The sequence below is a fragment of the Chiloscyllium plagiosum genome, chromosome 6, assembly GCF_004010195.1.
Source record: "Chiloscyllium plagiosum isolate BGI_BamShark_2017 chromosome 6, ASM401019v2, whole genome shotgun sequence".
In the NCBI taxonomy this organism is placed as follows: Eukaryota; Metazoa; Chordata; class Chondrichthyes; order Orectolobiformes; family Hemiscylliidae; genus Chiloscyllium; species Chiloscyllium plagiosum.
The window spans coordinates 80,421,316-80,441,744 of record NC_057715.1 but is presented as its reverse complement, the minus strand read 5'-3'; the positions used below and the strand labels follow the sequence as shown (position 1 = coordinate 80,441,744).

The window sequence follows — 20,429 nt, the reverse complement described above, 5'->3', positions numbered from 1 at the left end:
ATTAATAAAAAGAAAAAAAGTCAAAAAGATTGAAAATTCAGTACTTCATTTCACCACATAGCTAAGCTGAGAGATTCAAATTCATACAAAATAAATACCTTTAATAAAACAGCCTGTCTACAGTTTAAAACCTGAAAGCAATAACTGCCACTTCTGGAGGGAAGTCATTCATGTCTGGTGGGTTTTCAAAAGGAAAAAACAAAGTTAAAACACGAAAAAAGGAAAGATATTTATTTTAATACTTAAAATAAGCTTCCAGCTACAGTCATTTTCAAAGCTTTGTACAAACATCAATTAAGTAAATATTACATAAATAATTCATTTACATTCTTAGACTATAGCTTTAAAACCTCCAATATAATTTAAGCTAGAATACATGGAAGTTACCATTTCTTGCTGACTGACCAGAAATGCTAAAATTTTAGGTGATCACTTGAATTGAAATATGGGGGGGTTCTTATATCATTGTAAACAGAGATTGAAGCATTGCATCCTCAGTAGTCAACATCTGGAAAATGCTAGGAGTGTACATAATCGAAACAAGTTGGATCACTTTAAAAAAGGCTTCAATTAAATGCAACAGTGACACCAAACCAAAATGAGTTAGTTTTCCACCAAGTTGTCTGCTTGACAAGTCTTATGGTGACAAGGGACATGATCTTTATCCTATGACATCAAACTATGTGCCACAAAATACCCAGGAATTGAGGGATACCAAAAATAATACAGTGATGTTAAAGAGCAGGGTAACTGGTCATACACTATGTTAGCAATTATTGAAGTATATACCATACTTGAATAACTTAGTTTATAGTAACCCTTGGTGTCACAATGTGTTTTATGACAAAATAAAAATGAGAACAAAAATGTGGCTTGCTATAACTACACCATAGAATGTAAAAAAAAAAAGGTTGTGACAAATTTGCATTTAAATTCTGAAGAGATTAAAAATCTAAATTGGAATATTGTTTGAGTGTAATATAGAGGGCTGTGTAATTCCTTCCCATAATGGGACAATTCAGTGTGGGAGAGGACAACAGCAATCTTTTGTTTCATAGCATCCTCTTGTTGTTCACTGAAGATGACATTTTGTTTTTATAGTGATTCAATAAGCTCTAGTGACAAATTTACAGCTATTAACATTTGAAGTGAGTTCATAATTTAAAAATGTACATGGATGAAACTGTTGCTTTGTGTTCTTCCTCCTTAACCAACTCTAAAGTCCAATAAAATCAAGATAAATTGACATGCACTCCTTTTTCCACAGCATTTTTCCAGTTGTCACTTCACAAATAAATTTCTGAACATAAAACCCATTAACTGCTTTAAAATATGTACACAGCTTTTCCTTCTGATCTACTGTGATGAAAATCTGGAGGCCTTTCTTTTTGGTTCAAAATAATCTTCAGTCCAATAACTGGTCTTTGCAACGTGCAACAAACAGTTCACCACTAACCAGCTCATATTCAATCACTACTGGATAGTACCATAATTGAACAAGGAATCATCACAAATTATCAATAAGAGCATTGAAGGCAGCAATTCAACTGGAGTTTGAGAACATTCATAAACCAAGGCAGTTGAAGTCCTACATTCAATTGTTTAACATTGTCCTTAAATGTCACTAAGTAAATTTAAAAAACATGAACATTACTGTACACATTTGAATGTTTACATTGACCCCTTATAACTGGAGTCAACCAGAATAAGATGCACACTGATTTCTGTGAGGAGGACCGGACTAACTTTAAATGGCTCATAAAAATATCAACATTTATAAATGACATTGTGTAAAAGCTGACCTAACATAATGCTGCATTATTCTATTTTCACAAGTGTTATTTGGCTTAAAGCAGTGGTGTTTTTTTTGTTTTAAAATACTACAGCAGGGCAAGGTACTCATTTTAGCTTTGCCAGTGACCTGGAATGCATTTCTTTTTGCCCTTATTGAAATGGTAAAGACAGGATTGCATTTTACAAAAATTGCCATTTTAAAGATTTTAGTGAACAGATTGCAAACAATTTGTTCTTCACACAATTCATTTTTTCAAAGCATAGTAATGTTCAGTCTTTAAGAGATTATATTTAGCAGATGCATATTAAGTAAAATGAGGAATAATATTCATCTCAATACTAAAGCACAACAGTATCATTAGGTTCATTTTAATATATGTCACTTTTGCCCTTAGGTATACAAATGCTCTATTTAGTTCAGAATATCTTTGAAAACAGCAAGTTTTGGTCCATTGATGAACTAGAATGTACAAGTTGTTTAACTGTCATTTTGTTAAAAATAAAGCCATGAATTAAATAATAATCTTAATCTACTTCATATCAAAAAAAAGAGAAAATCTCATTAAGTACAATGCAATAAAATAAATCAGCATGCCAAATTATTCAACTTCACAAAAGGAATTTGTTGATCTTGAATGGTGTATCCACAGTGTGATTCATTAGGAATTACAGGAATAAAGTGCAGTTTAGATCCAATCGTTTCTGTAGGACCTAGAAGCAATTTTTTTTTTTTTAGAAATAAAGCAATTCATAGAAATTAGACAAAATGGATGCTAAATCATAGAAATCTTATTTATATACTTACTGTCTTTAAGGCAACTAAATTCCCCAAAATTGCTTCACAGTACGAAGTCTAACCAAATTAAACCAATTTATATAAAGATTATTAATAATGTTGTGAATAAATTCAAAAAAGTGCAAGAACAAAGAACTTACAAGTACGTCTTGAGAGATTAGAATCGTTGGAATTGGTGAAGGCTGCTCGGATAACCTCTCATTTTTGTTGCCACTTGGTATTTCTCCTTAAACAATAAAAATATAAAGAATACGGCTCCAGCTAATAAATATAATTGGGAAATGGGATATAGGTGTGTAATTACTGTCCAGTTAGTTCTGCTATAACACAGTAGTTCCATTCTCATGCAATCTCATGTTAAGAAAATTGTGCAATAGCACCATTGAAACTAATGGGATTGGAATGACACTATAACTAATGCACGCTTTAAAACGTTTTTGCAATAGAAACGGTCCCCAATTTGTCAATTGCGTTACAGCGAATTTGCGTTAACAAAGTGTGCATTATAGCAGAATGACCTCTATTGTTACTGTATTATTGGGAATTGACAAAAGCAATATATAAAATGGCCCAAACCTTCATATTTGGACCAGAATCACTATTTCTGACCCAGATCTGACAAGGTTGCCTACTTAGCAGATCACATTCTACACTTGATTTTCAATTCTGGATCAATCTTAACAGTTGCAGTGCGACAAACCACAGAAGATGTATCAAGAATGAATCTTTGCAGAAGTTACAAGCCACGTATGGCAATAGGTTTCATGATGCCATACGTGTAAAATTTTAAAACATCTCAAAGCCTCTTGATAGCTATTGGGATAAGTATATAAAATAACTGGGTAAGAGGATACATATAGGTGGTTGTTCAAGGGGTTACTGGTAGCAGATGCCTGGGTAAGGAGGTAGGTTGGTACAAACAGAAAATGCTGAAGGAACTCAAAAGGACTGGCAGCATCTGTGCAGAGATAAGCAGAGTAAACATTTTGGAGTTTGCTATGATTCTTCTTCAGGGTTTTGAAGAATCATATTGCAAGGTCAACTTTTCCTCTCTCCACAATTGCTGTCAAAACTGTGGAGCTTCTCGCGCATTGCATTTTTAGATTTTCAGCATTTTAGGTTTTTTTTTGCTTTTAGTGAGAGGTAGGGTGGATCAGGTGGGCAGGAAAAATAGGAGTTTTCTTTTTGAGAAGGGGTGGTGATGGCTTGATGTTCAATTTTGTAGCTAGCCAGGAATTAGAGTACATTTTAAGCCATCTAACCTTTCCTTGGGTAACAACTAAGGTAGTCAAAACCCATTGAAGTCTCTAATGGAGATTTTGTCAGAGGACTCAAGCAACCAGGGTTTGCTCATTGGAAGTTTGAACTTCCTGTGTACTCTTTGAGAGGTCCTGATGCACCTTTCAAGTAACACCTGATTTCTGTCCAACTATCTGGGGACCAGAAGATCCAGACTATTATCATTTCTATGTACTTAATTAGAAATATCATGGTCTATGGATTGCAGAGAAATGGCAGTTCTTATTGGTACACTTTTATCACATCAATACTACCAATTTGTGCTTGTAACTCCAAAATATCTTGTGTAGTACACAACTAAAAACCAAAAATAAACACTTTAAAAAAAGCATATTAGTCATAAAAGGCTTACCTTCCTCATTGCCAGGAGTATGTGTTGAGGAACATCTGGTATGATAGTTGACAGCAGAAACTTTGCCACAAACACTATATGCTAAAAAGAAATATTTTTCTTCTGGTTATATTGTATATGTTTATGTGGCACCTTTATTACAGAAATTTTACAAAGAAGATGATACAAGTGAGATTGCAAAATACATTGTTAGAGAGCTGAGTTTAAGGGTAGAATAGAGTCATAGAGATGTACAGCATGGAAACAGACCCTTTGGTCCAACCTGTCCATGCCGACCAGATATCCCAACCCAATCTAGTCCCACCTGCCAGCACCCAGCCCATATCCCTCCAAACCCTTCCTATTCATATATCCATCCAAATGCCTCTTAAATGTTGCAATTGTACCAGTCTCCACCACTTCCTCTGGCAGCTCATTCCATACACGTACCACCCTCTGCGTGAAGAAGCTGCCCCTTACGTCTCTTTTATATCTTTCCCCTCTCACCCTAAACCCTCTAGTTTTGGGCTCCCCGACCCCAGGAAAAGACTTTGCCCATTTACCCTATCCATGCACCTTATGATTTTGTAAACCTCTATATGGGCACCCTTCGGCCTCCGACACTCCAGGGAAAACAGCCCCAGCCTGTTCAGCCTCTCCCTATCATTCAAATCCTCCAACCCTGGCACCATCCTTGAAGAATTCCAGAGCATGAGCCAAATCAGTGAGACCACACATTTGATTCCAGTGCAACAAATGGCCAACACTAAAAGGTAGGTAGTTCATTTCAGTTATAGATTTCATGTAGCCTACATTCATTATTCTGAGAAGTTCAGGCAAACTTGAAGTGATTTCTTAGAAAGAAGATTTAAATAGGTTGTGTGTATTTTTAATTGAATGATAAAAAGTTTCAACACTACATCATCCCTCCCCCAGCACTGGATATATTCCCGATTACAAAAATTAAGTTGGAAACGTGCCCAACACCTATAGCAACAAAATCATTTTAAGCCAAACACTAACATTTTGTACATTTGGCTCCAAACTGAGCATCCTTGGAGCGTGTGTGTTCTGAGAACTCTAACCACACAGGCATTAAATGTCTTGACATTAGAAGTACCCACTTTCTCCAAATGTTGAAAAAAGAGAGTCTTAGAAAATAACTTGTGTTACACACTTTCCTTTTTATTTGGTGAGCTTTAAAACCAGGTTTAACACAATGATTCATATTTGGTGCATTGTCAAACTGGTGTATCTGTAACTGAAGGTGTGCCACAGGTATCAATGCTGGAACCACAACTATTTACAAATATAATGACCTGAATGAAGAAATTGAATGTACGATTGTCAAATTTGTGAATGACAAATAGGTGGGAAGGCAAGTGCTGAGGACGAGTCTGCAGAGGGATATAGACAGGTTAAAGCTAGTTGGCAAAAACTTGGTGGATCAGTATAATGTGGGGAAATTTGAGGTTAAGAACAGAGGAGAGAATATTATTGAAAATGGAGGTAGACTGCAGAAAGCCACAGAAAAGAAGGATATGGGAGTCCTCATCCATTAAACACAAACAACGTCCAAGTTCAGTGGATAATAGGGAAGACAGATGGAATGTTGACCCTGCTTGACCTGCTGTGCTCTTTCCAGCTCAACTCAATGCACTTTGACTTTCCAGCATCTGCAGTCCTCACTAATCGCCAAACTACTTTATTTCCAAGGAGAATGGAGTGAAGTTGGGATGTTTTGCTAAAGCTATATAAGAAACTACCCAGACCACAGAATATGTGGAACAGTTTTGGGCCCCTTATGAGGGAAGCTTTACCAGCATTGGAGGCAGTTCAGAGCAGGTTCAACAGGTTAAAACCAATTATGGAGGACTGCATTATGAGGAGAGATTGAGTAGGTTGAGTCAGTACTCAGGGAAGTTTAGAACAAATGAGAAATGACCTTATTGAAACATACAAAAGATACTTAGGGAACTTAGATGGATATGGTGTGTGCGTGTCAGTGTGTCTGTGTGTGAAGAGTCTAGGACCAAAAGAAATAATATCAGATTAAACATCACACATTTAAAACAGATAAAGAGAAATTTCTATTCTCAGGACGATAGTGAATCTGTGAAATTCTTTATCACAGAGATGGTGTAAAGACTCTGCATATTCAAGGCAGGGACAGATTTTTAAATCAGTAAGGGAATGAAGGGTTATGGGGCAAAGGCTGGAGTGTGGAGTTGAGAATCATCAGACCAGCCATGATTTCATTGAACAGTAGAACATGGTTGATGGGCTGAATGGCTTATTTCTGCTCAGATGTCTTATGGTCTTACATGGTCAGAGCCTACAGAGATCCCACATTATTCTAGTCTGGATTAGGCAAGAACCAAAACTAGAGTGGTGTGCTGCAGGAGGACTAAAAAGAAACAAAGTAGGAAACAGATCCTCAGTCTTAAATGGCTCATGAAAAAACCTGAAATGCGAAGCAAAATTGTGTAGGAGACCTATTGTTTATGCAAAACCCTGTGAACTAGAGCATTCCCCACTCTCCCAGCTCACACTTTACGTCGAAGTCAACAAGTACAGTAACTGAGAGAAAGGTCCATCCTTGATTTTTAGTTATTCTCAATGCCAGCTGGGAGATCTAATGAAGATCAAAACCCACAAACTCATCCTTTCTTCTTTCAATAAATAGCAATATCAAGAAACTTAAAGTTACACAAATCCACCAAATAAATATTTAAAGATAGAATTTTTCAGCAATACTCAAAGTGAGATTTGATCATAATGTTGTACCTCAATTACAATGAGGATGACCAGTTGTTCATGAAAGGGCCGTTCCCTCGCAAAATCTGTGTTGAAAGCAATCACACAGGCATTGGTCACCACCGCTACTCCATTTATCAGATCTAATATTGTCAACCATTGACCTGAAAATATGGGACAGACATTTTCCATTACCTAAAATGCATACAATTTATAAACAAGAAAGTGTCTAACAATGGAGGACATATATAAAAAAATATATATTACAGAGTCATACTAGATTGGCAATTTATTTTGTACTAAATGAGTTCATCTGAGCAATTAAAGTGTTTTTAAAAGTATAACAAGCCACCACTTGTGCACCTCTTGTTAAAAATGTTGATACTACACAATTATTCTTCTCTTCCATCTCAATTTACATATGGAGCACAATTAGATTTCTTCAAAACTCCTTTGAATTATTTCAGAGATTGTGAGCAATGCTTAAGCATTTGCTAAATAAGGTCAGTTGGCCATGTGTTCATAAATTCAAGCAAAATTGCATGCAGAATGTGAGATTCACAACATTACCAAACATGAAGCCTAATTGAATTTTGTTATGACTCCCTTCTTAATGGACCAGTTTAAATCAAATAGTGAGTTAACAGCTCAATGTGACAGATTTTAAAATAGCCCAACTGCCAATGACTTCACCTCTTCAGAACGTCACAAGTTACTTCAGTCAATTCAGCAACAAGGACCCATTTGCAAATAAATTTATGTGCAGTTAATCTGTTTTACTACTGAATCAGAAAGCAGAAAAACTCAGCAAGAGTGGCATCATCTGTGGAGTGAGAAAGAGTCCAATAAAAAGGACCATATCCTTGGTTTCTCCACAGATACTGACTGAGTTTCTTGTTTTTAGTTCAGATTGCTAATATCCTCAGCTCTTCACTTTTAATTTTATATATTCCTTTCAGAAAATGGCATATAGGTTTGAAGTCTATTAGAAAATAAAAACACCCGAGAGTGCACTACTGGAGGAATGCTATGCTAACAGAGTTAGCCTGGCTTCTGAAGCAGGATGGAGAACAGAATCTGACTGAAGTGGAAGTGCAACTGAATCAAAATTACTGATAAATTAAGTTACTATTTTTACAAATGGAGACCCTTTACCAATCAACACAAAATAATATCAGCAGTCAATAATCTTCAATTCGAGAAAGGTGACTCCTCACCACTATTATCCAAAAACTCTTACTCATCCCAGATTTTTTTTTGAATAAAATTCAGAATCTCATTGACATAAAAGATCTTTAGCTTGATAAATCAAAATCATTTCGAGATTAAAGTCAAGAGTGGGGTGCTGGAAAAGCACAGCACATCAGGCAGCATCTGGGGAACAGGAGAATCGATGTTTCAGGTATAATGATCAGCATCCCACTCTCAACTCTGATCTGGTGCACTTTTCCAGTACCACACTGGACTCTGATCTCTTGCATCTGCAGTCGTCACTTCCTTCTAATTTCAAGATTAGGATAGCAAATTGATATACTATTTTCTTTTCTTCATGGTCAGAGGATGAGAATTAGGGAACAATGCTTAAATGGCCGTTCACAACTTCATGCGCATTTGTGTTGAGGAGTTGAGTCAATGTATTGTTTTTAGTTTAAACAAATCTTGATACAAGTCATCCATATAATATCTTACCAATGTCTTGAGCCATGAAAGCAATGGGGCGTTTATACATCCATAACAGTCGCTTGGCATCAACACGTATGTCACACAGAATGGTTATGAAAAAAAGGAGTGGTGCCAGAGGAAAGGAAATGGAAAAAAGCTGGAAAAAAAATAATTTGAAACTAGTGAATCATTAACATTGTCATTAAATGTCTATGTTAAAAGCAACATGTTCATATACATAATTTACTGAATTGTAAAAGTGTCTTTTTCTAATGCTCGCAGTCACGGTTCAAAACTGAAAAGTAGTAATTGTATCCAAATAAGTATCTGCAGCATCCATACCAAGAAAAGACTTTCTCTGTTGACATTCAAGAGTTTTACCATCTTTGAATCCCCATCAACATCATGGGGATCAATGACCTGAAACCTAAATCAGTTCAATAACCAGCCATAAGTACCATTGCTACATTAGCAGATAAGAGGCTGGGAATTCTAAAGAGAAAAGCTTTTTAAAAACTTATTCGTGGGATGTAGGTCTCGCTGATTACGCCAATATTTATTGCCCATCCCTCATTACCCAGAGGGCATTTAATAGTCAATTGAGAATCCGAAGTCACATGTAGGCCAGACCAGGTAAGGATGGCAGTTTCCTTACCTGGAGGGTATTAGTGAACCAGATGAGTTTTGTTTCCTGACAAAAGTCAACAATGCTGCCATTGTTATCATTATACTCTCAATCCTAGATTTGTATGATACTCCAATATTTTCCAGCATTTACAAAAGGCACAATTTAAGAGTGTGCTAGAATGATACACTTGACTGGATGAATGCAGCTCACATAGAACTTGAAGCTCAATACCGTCCAAGGTTACCTGCTTGACCACATGTCATTTACTACTTAAGAGTGATTCAATCAATGCACCATCTTCAAATCGCACTGCAGCAACTTACCAGGGCTACAGCATAGTACTATCCTGTGATTGTTACCACCTAAATAGGCAAGGGCAGCAGATACATAGGCACACCACCAACTGCAAGATCTTTCTCTCCCAAGCTGCACAAAAATCAGGACTCAAAATAATCACCATTCATTCACTGTTGCTGGGTTAAAACCCTGAGCTCCTCCATTAAAAATACAGTATACCTACACCATATTGACTGTAACGTCTCTATGAACATTTTTTTTAAAAAAAGTAACAGATGCCCTCTGCAAACTGAACTTCACAGAATTTACTCCGACACAGTGGCATCCCACAAATCATTTAACATGTTTCTTCATCTGACATTTTAACTGCTGGTATTTTAAGTATTAAATAAGTGAAAAATTTTCCAATAAGGTGATGATTTACCAAAGTTGTCTTCCATATCCTTTAAACCTGGTCTTATCCCAGAATACTAGTTATAGAATTGATATTTTGTTTGCTTGCAGTTACAATTTAGTTGAACAAAAATTGTGAAGAGATACAATATTAGTATTTTCTTGGGATGAGTCAATGCCACACAATTAGAAGCTGGAAAAGATATTCCAAATAATATAGCCAAGAATTTAAATTCCAAATAATTTTATAAAATGAATTGAAACGAGATCCCAGAGGTGGTGAAGTGTGTGAATAGAAGGAGTATAGAGTAGATACATGGATTTCTCAATTCATAACCCAAGTCTGTCAGTACGTAATTATTCAAACAGATTTCAAAGTGTTCATTTTTTTTCTAGTCTCTGTAATAACAAAATGTTCAACACTACCATTTGGTAACCATACTGTATGATTTTCTCGGTGTATTCCTCAAGTGTGAAATCTCCAAGGTCTGGTTTCATAGATTCTTTAATAATACAATCATCCATTGTGAATTGTGAAGTATTTTGTGCAGATAATGACACTTTTAATTTTCGGTAGATTCTGTTTTTAATTTTTTGCAACCATCTGAAAGACATCAAAAATGAAAGAAGGTTCAAATAAAATTTTTGTACATTACTGCTATGTTTTTGTGTGCACAACTTCGGATTGTGATCCATTAGATCAAAAACTATGACAGTATTTACTATTCATTCAGGCACTCAGCATTTCGCACTACAACCTGTAAGAGACTTGAATTAAAAAAAAAATCCTTTAGTCATTCACAAAAGCAAAATACTTCTTTTAAATATAAAAGGTTAGTGGGTTGGAGGGTATGCAATTTGAGTAAAACTAATTTAAATATATATATTTTTAAAAAAAAACACATTCATATGAAATGTTGTTAGATTTTTTAGATTAGATTCTCTACAGTGTGGAAACAGGCCCTTCGACCCTCCGAAGATTAACTCACCAAGACCCATTTCCCTCTGACTAATACACCTAACATCATGGGCAATTTAGCATGGCCAATTCACCTGGCCCGCACATCTTTGGATCGTGGGAGGAAACCCACGCAGACACTGGGAGAATGTGCAAACTCCACAGAGTTGTTGGACATGTTCCTTTTCGTCAACATGGTTTGCTGCTTTCCTGGATGGGAGTGAATAGATTTCTCACTGCTTTAAATTTGTTTCCTGTGCACTATTTTACAATAGCTATCTTGATCCAAGTTTTCAAAAGCTAAATAATGCATGTTCAGGAAATTTGAAATAAAAGCAGAAAATGCTGGAAATACTTAGTAAATACTATCTTGCATCACTTTCTAATCAACCAATTCCTCCCCGGCGTAGTGTAGGCCATTGTGTATTTCTCAGCTTTATTTTTCCTCTCCAAATACAGCACTTCACTTCTGTGCGTTGAATTCCATTTGCCCTTTTTCCAATCTCCAGGTTAATACATTAGTCCCATTATCAACTGATGAAAACAGAGTTTAGAAATAAGTGTGCCCACATTTAAGAGAGATGAAGAAACATCTTTTGAGGGTTAGGAGTCTTTGTTGCCAATAGGCCAAGTAGTGGCAGATAGAGTTTAATTTAGATAAGTGTGAGGTGCTGCATTTTGGAAAGGCCAATCAGGGCAGAAATTATACACAATGGTAAAGTCCTGGGGAGTATTGCTGAACAAAGACCTTGGAATGCAGATTCATAGTTCCTTGAAAGTAGAGTCACAGATAGACAGGATCGTGAAGTTGGCATTTGGTATGCTTTCCTTTACTGGTCAGAGCATTGAGGATTGGAATTGGGAGGTCATATTGTGGCTGTACAGGACATTGGTTAGGCCACTGTTGGAATATTGCGCGCAATTCTGGTTTCGCTGCTATAGGAAGGATGTTGTGAAACTTGAAAGGGTTCAGATTTATAAGGATGTTGCCAGGATCAGAGGGTTTGAGCTATAGGAAGAGGTTGAACAGGCTGAGGCTATTTTCCCTGGAGCGCCAGATCCGGAGGGATGATCTTACAGCAGTTTGAAAGATCACGAGTGGCATGGATAGGGTGAATAGCCAAGGTCTTTTCCCCCATGGTAGTAGAATCTAAAACTACAGGACATAAGTTTAAGGTGAGATGGAAAAATAAATTAAAATGGACTTAAGATGTAACATTTTCACGCACAGGGTGTGCATGTATGGAATGAGCTGCCAGAAGGGGAGGCGGCGGCTGGTACAGTTACAACATTTAAATGGCATCTGGATGGGTGCATGAATAAGATGGGTTTAGAGGGATATGGACCAAATACTGGCAAATAGGACTAGACTTATTTAGAATATCTAGTCAGCATAGAGGAGTTGGACCAAAGGGTCTGTTTCCATGCTGTACATCTCTATGACTAGGATGGCTTTCTTTCTCAGTCAACCTGAACATCATATTTTGTATTATCTGCAAATTCTAAAAGAGTGAGGGCATGGTCAAGTATGAGTCATTGTTTTCATTGTGCATACGATCAAACAGATTTAATTCAGGACTCTGCACAACTTCCTTAGAAAGAACATTCGTTAGAAAATGTACCCATCAGCCTATGCTTCTTGCCACAGTCAATTGATAAAGGCTTCTTGAATCATGGAATTTCATGAGTTTGGGCACAGAATGCTGTTGGATAGGAAATTGCAGAGGTGAGGGGAAAGGGACAGCCTTTGACCTCAAGGCAGCACTTGACTAAATGGGGCATCAAGCAATTCCAGTAAAACCAAAAACACAATTATGTGAGAAGATAGCACACTCCCTTGATTGAAGTCATGCCCAGCACAAAAGGAAGATGGTTGTAGTTGTTCGAGATCAATCATCTCACCTCCAGGGAGATTTCTGCAGGGAGTACCTCAGTTAATATTTTCTAAATCAACCTGTTCAGGGATGCATTCACACACCTCTTGAACCTGGTACAGGGGAATGTGCCAGAACAGGTGGTAGAAGTTGGGGTGGGGGATTTCTTTGGGAACAGATGATCACAATTCTGTAAGTTTTAGAACACTCAAAAGAAGAGAGTGGTCCTATGGGAAGTGTACTAAACTGGGCCAAGGCCAATTATATCAAAATTAAGCAGGTGCTCGGAAATGTGGATTGGACACAGCTAATTGAAGGGAAGTCGACATTTGAGATGAGGGAGGCTTTCAGAGATAGGTTAAAGATAGTGGAGGATAGGCATGTCCCGTTGAAGGCAAAGGATAGGAAGGGCAAAATTTGTGAACTGTGGATGACAGGAGAAATTGTACGACTAGCTGAGACGATAAAGGGAAGCGTACATAAGGCCTAGGCAGCTAAGAATTGAATGGGCCCTGGAGGAATATCGGAAGAGTAGGACAAGTCTTAAAAGAGGAATCAAGCGGGCCAAAAGGGGTCATGAAATAGCTTTAGCGAGCAGAATTAAGGAGAATCCTAAAGCATTTTATGCTTATATAAGAAGCAAGCAGGTAACTAGAGAAAGGATTGATCTACTAAAGGATAACGAAGGAAGGCTGTGTGTCGAACCTGAGAGAATGGGTGAGATTCTGAATGATTACTTTGCATTAGTGTTCACTGAGGAGAGGAACATTATGAATATTGAGATTGGAGATAAAAGTTCGGTTAGTCTGGATCACGTTGACCTAAGTAGGGAAGATGTGTTGGGTAGGCTAAAGGATATTAGGATGGACAAATCCCCAGGACTGGATGGGATCTATTCCAGGTTGCTAAGGGAGGCGAGAGAGGAAATAGCTGGGGCCCTGACAGATATCTTTGTGGCATCCTTAAATACAGGTGAGGTGCCAGAGGACTGGAGGATTGCTCATGTTGACCCCCTGTACAAGGGTAGCGGGGATATTCCAGGTAACTACAGACCAGTGAGCCTGACATCAGTGGTGGGAAAGTTGCTGGAGGGATAGGATCTATTTAGATTTAGAAAAGGATGGGCTTATTAGTGACAGCAACACGGTTTTGTACGGGGGAGATTGTGCCTTACCAATCAATAGAGTTCTTTGAGGAAGTGACCAAGTTATAGAAGGAAGGGCTGTTGATGTCATATACATGGACTTTAGAAAGGCGTTTGATAAGGTTCCCCATGGTAGACTAATGGAGAAAGTGAAGTCACATGGTGTGCAGGATGTTCTAGCTATGTGGATAAAGAACTGGTTGAGCAACAGGAGACAGAGTAGTAGTTGAAGGGAGTTTCTTGAATTGGAGAAAGGTAACCAGTGGTGTTCCACAGGGGTCAGTGTTGGGGCCACTGGTGTTTGTAATATACATAAATGATCTGGAAGAGGGCACAGTTGGTATGATCAGCAAGTTTGCAGATGACACTAAGATTGGTGGAGTAGCAGAAAGCATAAAGGGACTGTCAGAGAATATAGGATGTTATAGATAGACTGGAGAGTTGGGCGGAAAAATTGCAGATGGTTTTCAATCCAGACAAATGCGAGGTGATACATTTAGGCAAGTCTAATTCTAGAGCAAATTATACAGTGAACGGAAGAGCCTTGGGAAAAGTTGATGGGCAGAGACACCGGAGAGTGCAGGTCCATTGTACCCTGAAGGTTGCTGCACAGATGGATGGAGTGGTCAAGAAGGCATATAGTATGCTTGCTTTCATTGGCCATGGTATTGAGTATAAGAGCTGGCAAGTCATGTTAAAATTGTACAAGACATTGGTTTGGCTGCATTTAGAATGCGGTGTACAGTTCTGGTTGCCACATTATCAAAAGGATGGGGACACTTTGGAGAGGATACAGAGAAAGTTTGGAGGATGTTTCCTGGTATGGAAGGTGCTAGCTATGAAGAGAGGTTGAGTAGGTTAGGTTTATTTTCATTAGATAAAAGGAGATTGAGGGGGGAACCTGACTGAGGTGTACAAAATCATGAGGGGTACAGACAGGGTGGATAAGAGACAAGCGTTTTCCCAGGGTGAAGGATTCAATTACAAGAAGTCACTCTTTCAAGGTGAGAGGTGGAAAGTTTAAGGGCGATACATACGGCATACAGATACAGAGGGTGGTGGGCATTTGGAACGCATTGCCAGCTTTGAATTGGCTCAGGTTTGGAGGGCTGAAGAGCCTGTTCCTGGGCTGTAAAGTTTTTGTACTTCTTTGAACAGGTCGGACTTGAACCCAGGTGTCTTGGCTCAGAGGTTGGGACACTACCACTGCACCATAAAAAGAAATCTAACATATCCTCAGGGTAGTGTCCTAGGTTCAACCATTTTCAACAGCTTCAATGACCTTCCCTCCAACATCAAGATGACCATAAAAGTGGATACCTTCATGTTCAACTCTTCAAAACTGGAGCAGTCCAGTCCAGTTCCACATGCAGAAAGACACAAACAATATCTTAACTTGGGTCATTGAATGGCAAGAAACATTTGTGACACACAAATACGAGGTAATGACCATCTCCCCCAAGAACAAACCATACCATCCGCCCTTAATATTCAATGGCATCATCATTTTGGAGTTTTCCACTACCAAATACAACTAACAGTGACCAGAAACCAATCTGGAATAGCCACATGAATCTCCTGACTTCTCACAGCTTGTCCACCACCCTCTGCAAGGCACAAACCAGATCTGAGAAATGGAATACTCTGCACTTGCTTGAAGTGCAGTGCAAACACCACTCAAGTAGCTTAATATCAGTGAGGACAAAGAACCCTGCTTGATTGGAACTCCATTCATCAAACATTCACTTCACTAAAACACAAATGCACAGCAGTAGTATATTTATCAACTACACAATGCATTGCAGAAACTCACTATAGCTCCTTTGATAACAAATCAATGGTTTCAGAGATTAGATCTTTTGGCTTTTTGGGGGAGAGAAAGAGTTCACTAGACTTGGGTTTTAAATTGTAGATTCCTGAAGAAGGGCTAATGCCCGAAACGTCGATTCTCCTGTTCCCTAGATGCTGCCTGACCTGCTGCGCTTTTCCAGCAACACATTTCCATCTTTTAAATTGTAGAGACATGTGAAGAGTTACTTGCTACAGAACTTCCAGCCTCCTACCAGTCCCTGCGGCCATAATATTTACATGGCTGATCCACTTCAAAATTATAACCTTCAGACTGTTGACAATGGATGGATTCAGCAATGACAGTGGCACTCAATCCCAAACAAACACAGAATGTTTAGTTTCTCTGATTGGAGATGGTCATGGCCTAACATGAATGATACACATCACTCAGGCCCAAGTCTTCATGCTATCTGGGACTTGCTGAAGTAGTGCATGTTCATATGGAGCATCTGCAATGTCATAAATGCCACATTATAATTTCCAGATAAATAACATTGCAAGTGTTCAAAATTGCAAAGACTTACGGTATGAAAATATCCGTGAACAGTTTTGGAAATAGTTTGAAGATCATGAGTATAACAACTTGTACACCAAGCTCTGACATACAATTGTTCAGCACTCCACAATTATCTTCAAAATCAGTCAGTCCAAGTAATTGAAAGAATTTCTGATTGCTCTAGAAATAAATTTAAATATCAATAGGTAATTTTTTTTGACAAATAATTGCAAATACTTTGATAAAAATATTCTACCCTTCATTACCTACCTTTCTCAGAAATGCAATGTAAAACAGAGAGGCGTAACTATTGGCAAAGTGGAAGGCAAACAACTTTAATATCAAAGCATCATTGTAGTTGGTCTGAGTCCTATGGTTTTCTAAAGGGAAAAGACACTTGTTAGAACTGATGTTGCTTGGTGCAAATTAGTATCAATAACACTTTATATTAGGAAACAGACAAACACACAGTGTAAGTACTCAATAGCTCTTTCTCTCTTTGATGAATTAACAGCTCTGGCCTAAAGTTCTTGGTCAATAGAATTTATATTCCCACTAAACAATAGACCCAGTAAAAGGGTAAATATTGTAATACTTTGCATATCTGTTTAAACATACAAAAACCATCATACATTATAGTACGGTATACAACTCTGCGTTCACTGCGCTCCTATGCTCCTCTATATAAACTCATGAACCAAGACCTTCAGCCCCTTGACCTTGCCATTTTACATCTGTTTGCTAAATCCCAACTTACTAAATCCCAACTGTGAAACCTCAGATCCTCATTCAGCACATTTCTGTAGCTACTGATCTTTTCAATCACATCTTCACCTCTAAAGCTCCAGCTCCCATTACTCTGGTCAATTTGCCCGGATGGCCATCGTCCACTTCCTAAAAGTTACTTAACCAAAAAAAAGAAGTGAAAGGAACTTGAAGCAACCCCAATGATGACAAAAAAATGTATTGGGGACAATATTAGATCTAAAGTCTGACAAAGCCTCAATACCCAAATCTGCATCCTTAGGTATTAAAAAGAAGTGGCTGTATAGATAGAGACATTACAATGAATCATCTGCAAGTTTTATGTCTGGAAGGGTCCAAATGGATTGGAAAGAAGCACGTGTTGCAATTTATTCAAGAAAGGAGGGAGACAGAAGGCAGGAAACTATAGGCCAGTTTTCCTAGCATTTGTCACAGGGAAATTGGTAGAATCCATTATTAAAAGTGAGGCTATAGCAAGATACTTAAAGCTTAACTGGTTCAGACAGAATAACCATGGCTTTAGGAAAAGAAAAGTTAATTTTAAATTTAAAAAATTGAGAATTGTTTGAAGTTATAACCAGCAAGGTGGGTAAAGAGAAGAGAAATCTGTAGATATGCTTTATTTGGATTTCCAAAAGTGATAAAAAGATGTTGCACTGAAGGTTACTGCACAAAATAAGATCTTCGTATAGGAAAATATATTAACATTGATGTAGAGTCATACAGTCAGACATACAGCACAGAAACAAACCCTTCGGTCCAACTCACCCATGCCAATCAGATATCCTAAATTAGTCTAGGCCCATTTGCCAGCATTTGGCCCATATCCCTCTGAATCCTTCCTATTCATATACCCATCTGGATGCTTTTTAAAAATGTTGTAAAGGTACCAGTCTCCACCACTTCCTCTGCATGAAAAGTTTGCCCCTTAGATCCCTTTTAAATCTTTCCCCTCTCACCTTAGACCTATTCCCTTTAGTTCTGGACTCCCCCACCCCTGGGAAAATACCTTGTCTATTTACCCTATCCATGACCCTCATGATTTCATGAACCTCTATAAGATTACCCCTCAGGCTCCGGTGCTCCAGGGAAAATAGCCCCAGACTATTCAGCCTCTCCCTAAAGCTCAAGCCCTCAAACCCTAGCAACATCCTAGTAAATCTTTTTTGAATCCTTTCAAGATTCACAACATCCTTCCCATAGCAGGAAGACCAGAATTGCACATAGTATTCGAAAAGTGGCCAAACCAGTGTCCTGTACAGCCACATGACCTCAACTCCAAATGCACTGGTAGGCTTGCCTTTATTGGTCAAACCCCTTCTGGGACTGGTGAGCTAACAAGAAGCAGAAAGTAGTGTTAATGAGTTATTTTCAGATTGGCACGACACTAGTCACAAGACTCAGTGCTGTAAAATTTTTAAAATACAATTTTTATACATTATTTGGACCAAAAGGGCCAAATATATGATTGCTGAATTTACAGATAACAAGTCAGAAAGCAAGTTGGCAACAGGAGGTAGAGTGTCTGTAAGGGATTATAAATAGGTTAAATAATTAGGCAAAAAAAAAATGCAAGTTTAACATGAGAAAAATGTGAGCATGTCCACTCTAGCAGGAAGAATGGAAAAGCAGTATACTATTTAAATGGAGGTAGATTTCCCAACTCAGTAGCAGTGGCAGAATCATTTGGTTGCACTGGCACATTAAAGGATACAACTATGTTAGAAGCAGTTCAGGAAAAAGGGTTCATTTGCGTCATTCCTCATCAGAAGGGCTCATCTAACAAATAATGGTGGCACCCATTCTTCTAAACGCCAGTAAATATAGGGCCAAAGTGGTGATCTAATTAAAACACACGAGCAACTTCCAGAGGACTCGATGGAGTGGAAGTGGGGAGAATATTTCCTCTTGTGGAATTAGGGGACTCTTTAAACAGAGGTCTCAATTTTAAGACTGAGATAAGGAGTATATTTTCATTTCAAAGCTTATTAGTCTGTGGAAGGTAGACAAGCTGGAGTCTGGAAGAACACAGCAAGCCAGGCTGCATCAGGTGGTGACATTTTGGGTGTAAACTTTCTTCAGGACTAGGTGTGGGTGTAAGGGGAGCTGCAGATAAAGGGGGTAGTGGGGGCAGGTGAAGACAGGCCAAAGGTACGACCTGGTTGGAAATCTGTCAGAAACAGTGAAGGTTGAGACATTGGATTTATTCAAAGCTGGGCTAGGTTTTTGCTTAACAAGAGAGTCAAGAAGCTTGGGGAGGACAGGAAAGTGGTGCTGAAATGACAACCAGACAAACCAGGATCTTATTAAATGGCTGGTCAGCCTGCCCCTACTCTCAGGTCCTACGTTCCTATTTCTACCCTAATCAAGTCCAAGTAACATACACCAAAAATGGTAAATTGTTCAGTCTGTCACTGACAGTAGCAGATCTAGCTAGATCTATTTGCAAAAAAAATAAAAAAAGTTATCCTGGAATACAAACTTAATCCTGGCTGTATTTGTTCCTTCAGGCTATCTCCCATCCTCTGCACTTCCCTTCCAAGGAATTGGAGTCATGGGTTTCTTAAATCTCCATGGCAATAACTGTCTCTCCCATTTCCATTCCTTCCCGGTCTACCCAGTCAAATAACTTTAGGGGACATTCACTCTTCTATACATTTTTGCAAAAAGGAAAATAAAACAAAAAAATAGGCTCACAAATCTGGATCTCATGGAGGTCCACCAGCAAAAAGAAAAATTCAGCCCCATCAACTCTGCAAAGTCCTGCTCATCAATATTCTGGGGGTTGTCCCCCAAAACTGTCTCACAGGCTAATCAAGCAACAGTCTTGGAATATGATAATACCATCATAATCATTCCTGGGCATGTCCTGTCGCACAATGGCATACAGAATTCCACAACATTGACAACCAGAACCTATGAAATCTCACGCCATTAGCTCAAACACAAGCAAGGAAACCTTATGGTGCTAACCACAAACCATTCCACTCACCCCCTCCCTGGATGTCAAATCAGTACTCCACGTTGAACATCATTTGGGGAAGCAGCAAAGGGCACTGAACATTTTCTGGGTTGGAGACTTCAATGCTCAGAGTCAGAGATGTACAACATGGAAACAGACCCTTCGGTCCAACCTGTCCACGCTGACCAGATATCCCAACCCAGTCTAGTCCCACCTGCCAGCACCCGGCCCATATCCCACCAAACCCTTCCTATTCATATACCCATCCAAATGCCTCTTGAATGTTGCAATTGTACCAGCCTCCACCACATTCTCTGGCAGCTCATTCCATACACGTACCACCCTCTGCGTGAAAAGGTTGCCCCTTAGGTCTCTTTTATATCTTTCCCCTCTCACCCTAAACCTATGCCCTCTAGTTCTGG

At 38.5% G+C, this 20,429-nt stretch overlaps 1 protein-coding gene across 2 annotated transcripts in view; it reads right to left on the bottom strand.

The window, feature by feature from the left end:
• Positions 1–216: 216 nt before the first annotated feature.
• LOC122550752 (anoctamin-7-like) overlaps positions 217–20,429 on the bottom strand; it is a 79,836-nt gene continuing 59,623 nt past the window's right edge. The window contains exons 13-21 of one of the 2 annotated variants that reach the window (XR_006311937.1): positions 16,551–16,660; positions 16,309–16,460; positions 10,384–10,561; positions 8,667–8,796; positions 7,008–7,141; positions 4,242–4,322; positions 2,731–2,816; positions 2,600–2,647; positions 217–2,505 (exon numbers count right to left, since the gene is read on the bottom strand). Coding sequence is in view for 1 of the 2 variants with exons in the window: in XM_043691958.1 (XP_043547893.1) it covers positions 2,748–2,816; positions 4,242–4,322; positions 7,008–7,141; positions 8,667–8,796; positions 10,384–10,561; positions 16,309–16,460; positions 16,551–16,660 (854 nt within the window). In the remaining variant the exon portion in view is untranslated. The remainder of the gene's footprint in view (positions 2,506–2,599; positions 2,648–2,730; positions 2,817–4,241; positions 4,323–7,007; positions 7,142–8,666; positions 8,797–10,383; positions 10,562–16,308; positions 16,461–16,550; positions 16,661–20,429) is intronic. The other variant, XM_043691958.1, reaches the window with a different exon arrangement.